The sequence below is a fragment of the Myzus persicae genome, unplaced genomic scaffold, assembly GCF_001856785.1.
Source record: "Myzus persicae strain clone G006 unplaced genomic scaffold, MPER_G0061.0, whole genome shotgun sequence".
NCBI classification, from domain to species: domain Eukaryota; kingdom Metazoa; phylum Arthropoda; class Insecta; order Hemiptera; family Aphididae; genus Myzus; species Myzus persicae.
In genome coordinates this window covers 757,582-770,969 of record NW_019103412.1, presented here as the reverse complement: position 1 = coordinate 770,969, position 13,388 = coordinate 757,582, and the positions used below count along the sequence as shown (strand labels likewise).

Here is a 13,388-nt window from a genome sequence, read left to right as displayed (position 1 = left end):
GGTAACATATTTTACATGAAAAAACTATTAACATCATATTTAATAATTGAGTACATATTTATTTATTTTTTTAGAATACATTGTTGTAATTTAATATACACAAAATGGGAAATACAGTAGATTTATTTGTTATTATGATCATTCAAATTGTTTATTATTTTAAAACACAATTAATATGTATATAAATATGCATATACCATAACAAGCAATAATGTAAAATTTAATATTTAATAATTTTTAATATTTGAAATAATATTTTCATTCATGCAAATAGACAAATTAATAAATTTAAAAACAATAGGAGATAGGTTGTTAACAATCAATCAGAAAATAAAATTCAAATTTATACTGATAATATCATATTAAACTAAGTAAAATTATTTTTAAATATAATTGTTGTTATCTATTCATAAAATCATTAATAACATTTTCATTATTAATTACTATAATTATTAAATCCAAAACAATTATTTTAAAATATATTAACTAAACATACAAACAATAATATTTATTTTTCACTGCAAATTTTGCTTAACAAGTTGATCTCCTTTGATAAAACACATTTTGTTTGGATTTTTTGGACAGTAACGCCTTGTGTGGGCGTTCTCTCCAGTTGCATAACAAAACGGGCATTGATACCTATAAATGAATTAAATAACATAAATTATAAATATAATATTAAATAAAATATCATCATGTCTTAATATTAAAATATTAATTTCCTAATAGAAATGATTTACCCTATTCCCTCTTGAGGTACTAAATAAATAATTGAGTAATAAAAAGACAAAAAAAAAAAGGAAGGAAAGAACATTACCCCCTTAGCAACGCCAAGAAAATTAGACCAGAAGGCACCAACTCAGTAGGATAAAAGGTTTTGAACGGGTGTAATCTGGCAGAATTTGGGAGGCAATTGTCCTCTACCCTGTTATTAGCTCTAATTCATTGAATATTATTTTTTTTTTCCCGAAATATTATGTTAGGTACTAATAATTCGTCATTCAATAATAATAGTGTACTTAAAGTTTTCCTCGTTGTAATATGGATAGTACTAACTGTTATGAACTGTCATGTTTTCACTAATTTTACAATTATTGTCAAATTTCAAGGACTGCTTTACAATGGTGAACATTGTATAGATTTATAATCGGTAAATTATTTGAGGGGTGGAAGTATTTCACCAGGTGCTGCCCACCATTAGACGCACCGGGTAAAAAATAATAATACCAACGTTAAAAATGTATTGTCATTCGCACCCTCCCCGCCACTTCTCCCTACACACCACCAAAGATTAATTACTCAAAGTCACGTCAATGTACCGTTGCAGTATCGGGCATCTGACTCGGCCGACGGGGTCCTTGAGGAAGTGCGACTTGTAGAACTCGGCCGTCTCGCCGTTGCTCTTGCAGAACGCGCACTCGCGCAGGCATCCCATCTCGGACTTGGGCTTGGGCGGTCTGGACGAAATCGGAGGCTGGCGCAAGTGATGGTAGCCACCGTTGTTCTCCTGTTGCATGCGGTTCATGCGCAACAGGAACTCGGCCAGCGTGTAGTAGTTGGGCGAGACGGGCGGAGAGCAGCCGCCGAACGACGGGTGTGCAGACGGCGCCTGGCCTGCGTCCTGGCCGTGGTACGTCGACGGGCCGTACGGCGGACTCGTCGGGGCCCCGTAATTCCGCAGATAGTGCAGTGCCGACTCGACGCTGGCGGTGTGCTGACAGACACCCGCCGCGTTCCCATCGTCCGTGGTCAAGCACAGAGCGCATCGGTTCTGGTACTGGGGCGCTTGGGTCTGGCTGCCGAACGCGAATCTGCTACGGTCGCTCATTATAACGTCTGTAAACATACACACACGTCTTATTTAAAATTAAATCAATACAATACATAATATTATAGTTTATAATTAGGCGTCTGGGCACTAGAAAAATATGCAAGCAAGGAATTTTAAAAATAATCAAAGATAAGATTTATATTTTTGAAATAAACCTAGGTATATCGAGAAATTAATTTATTATTTTTCTTATACATAACTTTGATGAGCATAGAACATAATTGCTATCGATCTTACTGGGATTAAAATACTTTCAAAAAGTGTATGCCTAATGCGTAAAATAGATTACTTGAAGAGAATATGCAGTTGTATTATGCTCGACCTTCAAAATATGCATAACAGAATTTCGTGTATCCACTACCTACCTAAAGGTCCATAATCCATAATGAGGTAAATATAATTGAAATATAAATCTTATACAAACAAAAAAACAAGGGCATGAATATATTAATTGTGTTTGATTTACTGGTTTGTAGTCCAAATTGAAAAGGTTATATCGAAATTAATCATACGCCATCATTGTCATCAAAATTAAAAATAAATGATATAAAAGTAAGTCAAAAGTTAGTGTTTAGTTTGAATTTTTTACTTATAGGCGGTATTTTAAACTAGTTTATTCGTTATGCTATTTATGAGGTGATACAAATTACAAACAGCAATTTCCACTTTTTTCAACAAGAATCACACTTTTTTAACTTTGACTGTTCACGTATTTAAAAAAAAAAATCGAATGAATAGTGTCTAAGGTATTAATAAATGTATAAACTAAATTGTCCTTAAAAATAGTTTTACAGAAATATAAAATATATTATGTAGTATTGATACCTATGGGCTATGAGTTACAGTATTTATTACACTCGATAATTTTTACAAATTATAGTGCTAATAGATTAATATTGAATTAATTAATTGTTTCAACATATCAAATATATAAATCTACAATATACATAATATGTTTAATAACTACTTTGCACGGGTTTAATGGATAATAGGAAAATGATTAAGTCAATTCACAAAATATCAGTAAAATTAAAGAAACATTTATTAAAAATTTATTTTTTAAACTTAAATAGTTAAAGAATACATAGTCTAATGTACATAAACAAACATTTTTTTTTGTATTAAATATTTAAATGATCAAAATTTCTTCAAATGAAATACATTTAGTAAGATATGTGGAAAAAGTCAACGTATTTCATCTCAAAATATTTTTATAATCAATACTGTTATAAAAGTATATGAGTTTTTATTTTTATTTTGGGAATTGAAATATCCAGGACACAGGGATATTCGGACACAATAGACCTTTGATCATATTATACTATTTATAATATGATCTAAGCTATAGACTATAATATACCTCATTGTTTTTATAAAACTATTAAGGAAAACAAGAGAATTTGTAACAAATTGTCGATAGATATAATAGTTCTAAGTTGCAAGCTGTAATTAAATACTAAAAGGTTCCTAAAAATAGGGTTAAAATGCACATTTTCTGTTATGGGAACTACAAGTCTCAAATTTGTGATAAATGATAACGTGAAATGACAAATACATGATTTACCGCATTACCTTTTGTAATCACTAATCACTGATATAGTTGTACCTACTTAAGTATCTACTACCTAATCAGTTTAACACCAGATTAGATTATATAATGATTTACTATTATAACCAATGTCAAAAGTAAATTCAATTATCTTAACATTAATTATACTCGGATTTCCCCAAATGCAAGTAATATATATTAAATACTCATCATTCAAACAATAATTTGATAATTTTTTGTAGCTTGTAAGATTTGATTTCAAATAAAATGAGTCGAAAAATTTAATCATTTGAATGGATGGAAACATTGAAAACTATATAGTAACTACTAACTACTAGTATTTACCACAATAGACATCAGACAAGCTTAATAATTCATAATTAATACCTACGCCACGAGAGCTTTAACAGATATAGTTAGATAGAAACAATTACATATTTTTGATTTTTATATATTAATTGTGTTGTGTGTTCACAAAACATACTTATTATTAGGTACCTATAGTATAATTTATTAGTTTTTAATGAAACAATGTATTATATACCTACCTAATGCAATCAATGAATATTATTACCTATGTTATTTAATATTTCTTATTGAGTATGTTATAATATTATTTTGGTAGGTAATACAATAATAATTAATAATTAATAGTTTATAAAATATTATTGCAGTTGATAGGATTGCTTATACCTAAATCTACATTTTAAACAACAAATATGTTTCTAACAAAAATTTATCTTCAATATAAAATGTGTCTTATTATCATGGCAATTTATTGACATACGGTATAGGTGTCTACTGTGTACTAAAAATAACGAGAAAAATAGAAGATCTCTGTTTAATAATATTATAATTTTTAATACTAAGATACTAAAACACATTATTCGCAAAAAGTATTTTTCATGGTCGTATTCCTAATTTTAAGTGCATTAAATATATTATATTCCAGACTCTGAAAGAAACCGAGGGTGATTAGAACTACAAGAATGTGTACCTGTATTTGTATTAAGTAAAACTATTTTTTAAAAAATATTTAATATTTTAGTTTATTAAGTAGCGTAACGCTTTAACCTGCCCACGTAACGCGTTCCGATCTTTCTATAATATCGCTTGGAAAATGAACGTATTAAATAATACTTCAAGTGTTCATTTCGATCTGAAAAACTAGATTCCCAAGTACCTATTTTATATTTATATAATAATAATAATAGGTAGCTCGATTTTTTTAATAGGTGTGATAGTTTTTAAACATTTATTAAGTACAGTTATTATATATTTATTGATTAAATATTTCATAACAATATGATTTCGTTTTAAAACTCGTAGGCACTCTTAATAGAAGATGTTACGTATATCAGGTTAAATTTAAATGTACAAATTGTTTAATATTATATTATTTTATTATGACTTACTAAATTTAATTTAAATCGATATTCAATACCTACAATCTACATATTATTCAAAATATAATATGATTATAAGAATTAAATGGTAATTAGTTTTAAGGAAATCAAAACATAATATTAATAACAACAAAAATCTTACAAAAGTAAAATCATAATATTTTGATCATTAATACATTTAAGTTACGTTACACCTGTAATAATATAATGTGATTTTTTTGTCTTACAAACTTATTCACTATGACAAAATTTGTGTTCAGTAGAATCCATTTCTGTGTCGTTAATTTTAATTTAAGGGTGAATTAACCTATTATAAAATTTAGTTTTAGAATATTATCTAGGACATCTCGTAACCTTTTATTGATATTTAAAGTATAAAATGAATTTGAACAATTTTTAAACTATAATAATATGTTTTACGTGGTTATAACTCGCTTTCAAATTTAAATATTGACAAAAGCCAACGCGATGTCTAAGGACTAGGATAATATTTTTACCTTTAAATTCGATAATATATCTGATATTCGCTATGATATTGATTATCGTCTACTGAAATTTGAAACAAACAACACAAAGTTGATATATCTGCATGCAATTTGTTGTACGTGTATGTAAGACTGAGACAATATATAAGGCAATAAGGGTCCTCTTGATTAAAACATCCACTTAAATTTAAATTTCAAATTCAAAACATATGCATTTTTTTTGGTATTATAACAGATTATTATTGTATCATAATTTAATGTTACTTACAATACAGTTGTTAAAAAACAACCAATAATCTTAATAATTCAAACTATACTTTATTATTACACTTAACATCATTTTTAAAAAATCAAGCAAAAAGTTTTGTAAATTCTAATAATTATCATATTAATAAAATAAAGTCACTTGTTAGTTAGTGACTTAGTGTATCAAAAAATGATTTCATTTCATATACACAAAAAGTCATTTTTCGTTTTTAGATAAAATAGGTTTGAAATATTATGTCGTATTTGAATACTATGGTTAAAAAGACTGAACTTTAGTTAAAATTGCCAACTTAAAAACAAATCAAAAATCGAAATACACAATAAATATTAAATAATAATAGCTATAAACAACCAACCTATCAATTGTTTATGGACTGTGTTGAAAATAACGATTATAATATTAAATGATTATCAAATATCAATATTTACATAACAATGAGTAAATAGGTAATTCTAATTTTCACATGAATTGAGTCAGTTAATTATATTCTAACAGTATTTCGAGAAAACCCACGTACCCGTCTGAATATTATTATAATTATCATGGCTTACCTGTTTTTCGGAGAAAATTACGATTTCAGCGTATTAAAAAATATAATACCTATAACTATAACGTACCAATAATATATACTTATATATAATTGAATATATAATAATTAACAACGCAACTGTCCGAAAGAAATAATTGTTGAACGGTGGCTATTTTTGTACTGAAAGAAAACTTCGTTCAGGCGTTCAGTGTTCTATCAAGAAGAGCGACTCGGTCTGCTCATACCCTCTCTACCACAGGTGGTCACAGATAAGCAAAGATCTCCGGCATAATAATGATATCTTGTGTAATGTGTCTACGTTTAATCTTTATTAACAATCGTATCATTAAGGTTTTGCGATTCAAGTCCAGTATCGAAAAGTTGAATAATTGTAATGGGTTCCTTACACGGTCGTTATTAATCTGAATTATATGATATATAGATTACGGTATATTTATAACTTTAAAATAAAATACGTTTGATTAGGGGTTCCCGGCGTAAGACTTGCGTACATAATATAGTTACTAAAGTAGAAAAATTTCAAAATGCCGTTAAGGTAATTTTAAACAGTGTCATCGTTGTGAATCGATATTCCACTGTTGCAACTTTCGCTATGGTTAAAGTTAATTTCAATTATTTACCATTTAATACAAGGTTTCTCATATTTATAGTTATTAGTTTATTACAGAAATTAAAACAAAATTGAGCATGAATCCTATACTAGATCATATCATTATGATCCAAGCAATAGGTACACTGAAAAAGCCATTGCCCACAGCATGTAACAACTTTTTGCGCTGCAACCGCACTGCTTTGGTGTGCGCCCGGCCTAAAGAAAAAGACTTTACAGAGAATGAAAGAACTCGTCAAATAATTATTCAGAGATATGCCAACATTCTCGTGTTAAATATTTTGAGTTATATTAGCTTAATTAGAATTAGATTAATAATTATATGATAATCAAATTAATTATGTACCCTGATCCACGCTTTCAAACAATCAATAACAATAAAATCTATCAAAATTGTTACTAAATAGTAAATAGCTAGGTATTTATTTCATTCGAAATATTCATATTGAAATAGAACTTTTAGAAAACAATTTGTGAAGATGAATATAAAATGTAGAAATACTACTTTGCTGAAAAGCTTCCCCTCAGGGCTGGATTTGACGGGGGACATTAAGGGCATATGCCCCGGCCCCCGGGCCCCCAAATTTTAGGGGCCCCCGAGACTCGAATCAGAAATATAAAAACTTGCAATTTGGGTTCTCAAACTATATTTAAAAAAAAAATATAGTTTTGAAGAATTTCTACCACTCGCTGGTCATGTCGATCTGACGCAACCAAAGCATTATTTCATGGATATTCTCAAATAAAATCTACTCTTTACAGTATATCTAATAATTTAAATGAGTTACCAAAAACACGTGATGAAGCAAACGGACTATACAACAAGATGTGTAAGTTAGAAACAGGTATATATTGTGCATTTTGGAACGAAATTCTGGATCGTTTCAACGCTACTAATAAAATTCTTCAAGCTCCCGCATTAGACCTTAATAATGCTGTTGCATCTGTCAAGTCATTAAAGTACTTTATTGATGCTCAACTTGATGGTTTTTCAATGTTTGAGAAAAAAGGCAAAATCATCTCAAAATCAAATGAATATAATGATAATAAAAAACGATCTCGTAAAAATTAATATTCGATTGAATCCTTTAGATTATGGCAAAGGCCTTATTCACAACTAAATCATTCAGAAAAATTTAAAGTAGAATGTTTTTTGTCTGTTATAGATCAAATGTCATCAGCAATAAGTCAAAGACTTAAAGCATATGAAGTAATATGTGATCGTTTTGGATTTTTTGGACAATTAAATAATCTTAGCAACGAAGAACCACAAGAAGCAGCTAAAAAACGTGTAGCTGTATACGATGACGACTTAGACGAATTGTTGTGTGTTGAAATAATTCATTATTCTGGATTTATAAAACTTTATTCCAAGCCAGCAGAAATGAGTAATGAGCATTTTATGTACAAAACTTTAATTGAAAAAGACGTAATATCAGCTTTTCCAAATGTTGAAATCGCATTACGCATGTATTTAGTAATTATGATCACCAATTGTAGTAGTGAACGCACATTTTCAAGATTGAAAATTATAAAAAATAGATTACGAACTACAATGAATGAAGATCGTTTGAACTTTTTATCAGTTATGAGCATTGAAAGTGATGTGTTGGATAATTTGATGATATTATAGATGACTTTGCAGAAAAGAAATCAAGAAAAGTATGCAATTTATAATATTCCATTTTCTATGTAAACATTATAGGTTAATGACTGTAATAATAATCTTAACTTTTAATTGACTATTTTCTTTATTAAAAATATAAATACAAATTTTTGGTACAGTTTATTAATAAATATATTTAATTAAATACATTTTAGCCTTAGATTATATTTTATTAATAAAATAAATAATATATTACTGATGACTTGTTCAATTTATTTAACATAAATAGTTATTTTTAGTTGTAACTACAAATATATTTTATGGTATAAGTTTAGGTAGGTATGCAATTTTTGTTATGGACCATTTAGGGCCCCAAAGTATTTTTGCCCTGGGCCCCCTAATGTTTAAATCCGGCCCTGCTTCCCCTACCTTTCTGTTCTTGTTGTAAGCTATGCGTAATTTTTAATATTTACAATCGTAGACAAATAGACAATATATTCGATATATGTACATTCTACATAGAAAATAAATATATGCTTGAATACGGTACATAAATATTGTCAATATGCGGCTTTTTGTTTGAGATGTGGTTGTTATAGGTACTACATTCGATGTACACATAACACATCATTCCTGTATGAATTAGTAGACCAAATAATTTCCATTCAGTCATTGGTAGGTTGGTTAAAAAATTGTAAGTTGTTAGAGTTTAAACGTTAGACGAATTATATTTTAGGTAGCCGGTAGTCTCCCCCTTTCACCAGGGCTATATCGCTCCGGACAAATGTTAAGTTTAAACCGTTTAATTGTAATTTATAAGTTCATTTTCAGAATGATGTATTAATAATTAACTTCATTAATTTTACATGCACCGTATATAAATGTAGATATTAAGCATAACAAAAAAAAAAAAACTCTAAAAACGTATTCAATTGTTCTGTTCTCTTCTGATTTTAGGTACCTATTTAACCATATTTACTGATTAGTGATGACAATTAAATTACCTACTATTTTTAAATTAACGAGATCGCATATATTTAAAGAATATGATTACAAACATTCTGTGTACGATATAAAACTACTCTATGTTTATATAGTTATAATTTATATGCCTTAGATCATGTATATGATCTAAGTTATATGCAATATGTTTCTATATAAAACTACAAAATTCTAAACTTGGTGATTATAATTTACATAGAATAATGATCAATTGTAAGTATTACAATAGATACTAGAGGTCCAGTTTATTAATTAATACTTTATTACATGTCACTCTGTAAAAAAAAAATGTAAACGTAGACTTATAATATATTATGATAGTTATTATGGTATGTCTATAGGTACGGATTAATTTCGACAGTAAATTCTTGATCACGAGACGTTATACAATAGGCAACCGAACATACTTTTTTTAAAAGAAAAATGATATTGGTTAATAACCGAAGTTCTACGAAAGAAAATTTGGTTTCTGAAATAGTACTAGGTATAGTCTAAGTGGTTCTTTATTTACTTTTTTTTCGTTAGTAACAGTGGTATAAATGTGGAAACTCGTTGATGAAACACTGAGACAAGAGTCTGATAACGCATGAAACCACAAGTCCACATGCATCATTGGTAGAAACTACCATAAGTTTGGTTACCATTATATTGTGGCGTAGCGAAAACTCGGTGGCCCTGGGGCCTAAGAGACAGAAGCCCTTTTTAACACAGAAATTCAATTGCGATAAAAAATATTCCAAACAGACGACTGGATTTTGACAGCCGGCGCCTGCCGTCCTGTTATTTTATATATATAAAGTTAGGTTGTGGTGAACAGACAGTGACGTTTTTAGCAGGTTGGTCAGTTCATCGTCTCCAGCGTATTTACTGAATGCTAGGATTAACACGCCGACTGGGAGGCAAAATCCGATCGTATCTATTTTGACCATAAATAGTGGTTCTAGGAACTCATAATAATTATTAATTATTATAATAATAGTACAGAGACGACGACCTATGACATACAAATCACAATAAATTTGTAAATAGTTGGTAAACGTTTTTGAAAATTATTGGGAATTTTCAGCTGCTCTAACCTCTTGAATGCAACAACTAGATTCATTTTCTCACCAGAAAAGATACCTAAGTTGAAAATCAAAGCAGTATATCCATGGACTGAAACCCTGCAATAAATGTTCAATGTAGCGTTTGGGGGGGGGGGGGGGGTGGAGCTCCCATCCACATCCTCCTTTCACCGATTTATGTTAGTGGCATTCATAAAAAAAAAAAACATGCCAATGTATCTTTAATATTTTTTAACTGCAAGAATATTAAATGACAAAATATTACCATGTACCTACGTATAGAAAATGCTTATTTACACATTTGGTCAACATTTAAAGGATCTACGGTTATTGGTTCTTTTTAATTACAACAAAATATCAAAAATCGATTCAGGAGAAATAGTTATTAATATAATAGCTAATGTCAAAAAAATTTCAAACACTTATAAAAAATGAATGTGATTTCTGGTAAACCGTTTTTTGTTATGGATAGAAAAACACGAGGGATCTTGTTTTAAATGTTTAAATCTTAAATAACTATAAAAAAAGAAAATTTTCATGAATTTCTAACTAAAAATAAAATGCAAATTTCCGTAACTTTTATGAATTTTGTTAAAAAATTTGCTTTCCAAAAAAAATAGTGACTGTATTTTTGATATTTTTTAATTGTATATAATATGAACAACTTATGAGCAACTTTGTATTCAATTTTTCCAACTTCTTGATCAAGCGAAAATATCGAAATAAAAAGTACATAAAATCAAAAATGTCATAATACCTATGTCTAAAATAGGTAGCTCAAAAAGCCTAAAAAAAAATGTGTTTTACATTTCAAGTAGGTATCGACGGTTTTCTATTTCTAATACACCAAAAAACAATATCGATTTAGTCGAAAACTGGTATTGCCTAAAAATTGCTGAATTTCAATGTTTTTTTTTATTATGCAAAGTTCTGGACATTTTAAGTTTTACCTCTCAAAAGTACCTACTATTTATCTTTGTTCACAAATATCACAATCTAAAATGGTAATAGGTATATTACTTATTTATTATGTGCAGTGTTGCAGCTACAGTTACCTTGAACGAAATAGACAACAATAATTCTGGAGGAGCTAATATTCATACAAGTATGATTATGTCGATTAGGTTCCTATCGTGTGCGCAAATACAAAGAAAAAACACATCATTGCAAAATCAATACATTTATCGCTCCGCTCAGAATCTAATATACCTATGACATACCACATACAGAGCGTTTGAGCAGGCTGATCCTTTGGATGCTATAAGTATTTATTTCAATTTCATCGATTCTTTTAATAGAAAGCATTTTAAATCCTCTTTAACTCCTAAATTATTTTCCAATGCAGTAATTATGGTGAGTCTGTAAATAGAACGAGAATTATTTTTCAGGATATCGACAATTTAATCAGATTGCTGAAGGGTATCGGGGTATTTTTTACATTTAATATGAATTATTATTATCATTTATTTATATAGAATATAGACTTAGACACCCTGTGTTGTTTATAGGTAAATAAAGTTTAATGTACATTACAATCATCAGTAAATTACCTAAAGCATTTAGCACTATTCCGTACCTACTATCTTCTATATTTCTATAAAGTTATGAAGTATATTGATTTAATGCTTATTTATGCGAAAAATAGGATAGCATATAATAAGTAATTAGATACCTACCGGGTAATTATTCTCCGGTTTTTTCTCATAATTATAATTTATAATACATATACTTCACTGCAACAATCATCTAGTATCCAAAAAAAAGTTCGGGAAGCTGCCTCCTGGGCTGTTTACGACCCATGCATGTTAGGCGTCACTATAGTAGCAACTGATGTGACAACTGCGTAATGATTTAATCAAAATCCGCTTCTGAAGACGTTAAAAGAGAATGTTTTTATAAGCGGAGTATTAGTATCTTTATTCCAGGCTTATTATAGTTTTTATAGCTTTTTCGGATTTGACTGCGAGTTTCGATAACAACCAATTTATATTGAGTTTTATTATTATATTATAATCAAAATATAATAAAATACAAAATTGTAAAATATTTAATACCTAAGGGCATTTTATATCTAGGGAATAGTTTATGCTAAAAATCGCTGTAATACTTGATTAAAATGTGATGTATAATTTAAAGTAGGTACAAATATCGATCAATCATAAAGTGTTGCCCGGCGCATAGTTTAGGCAAAATGGTTACATTACTACTGTTTTCAATACCTACTTATTGTCCATAGTTACCTACTTACTTATGGGCTCAACGCAATTACGTTCGCCGAGAGAGGACCAAAGTTAAAGAGGAATCATAAAGCTGATGGACCATGTTTGGTGTTTCTGAAGGACGAGTAAATAGAAACTTAAATCTGTCTAGAGTTCTGGGTTATAATTTCAACAAGCACCCCAATCCTTTAACCTTTTATATTATTGTTCTATAAATGTTGCAAAAAAAAATGTATAGGTGAACATATTTTTGTCCAGGTTATCATAAATTAGAATCTTTCTGATACTGAACGAATGATAACAGCATTACACAATGTTTAATCTATTCTGTGGTAGGTATAACTTTTTTTTTAGACATAACATCAGTGGTCGAAGTGGGGGAGGGGAGATACGGTGGGATGGCATTCCTCCATTTTGTTATAATTCACATTTGTTCTATCCCTCCACTTATTTTGTGTGACTGTTAAAACGATACATGAGAACTACATAAATTATGATAGGCATCCCTCCACTTATTTTGAGTCAATTCGACCACTGCATAATACCAGAAAATAACAATTTTCTAGCCTTCTCCTGTGATCGTATTTATCATCTAGTCAGGTGGTTCTTGATTTTGTTTTGGAACAAATCAACACATCAGATATCAAATTATTATCGATTTCCGAAGAAGTATATTAAAGTAGTAGGTTTATGTATTTAATTTTTTTTAAATAAAAATATGACTAGTTTAATAATAATAATATACTTTTAATAAATTTCAAAATATAAATAGTCAAAATGACTAGTGTAATAATAATA

The 13,388-nt window shown here is 29.0% G+C and overlaps 1 protein-coding gene across 1 annotated transcript; it reads right to left on the bottom strand.

Moving 5' to 3' along the window:
* Positions 1 to 438: 438 nt before the first annotated feature.
* Positions 439 to 6,308, bottom strand: LOC111034448 (nanos homolog 1-like). The gene is made up of 3 exons (XM_022315704.1): positions 6,091 to 6,308; positions 1,320 to 1,836; positions 439 to 639 (listed from the first exon to the last, which is right to left on the bottom strand). Exons 2-3 carry the CDS (start codon positions 1,826 to 1,828, stop codon positions 516 to 518), a joined length of 633 nt encoding a protein of 210 aa, XP_022171396.1. The 5' UTR covers positions 1,829 to 1,836; positions 6,091 to 6,308; the 3' UTR covers positions 439 to 515.
* Between the last annotated feature and the right edge of the window lie 7,080 nt (positions 6,309 to 13,388).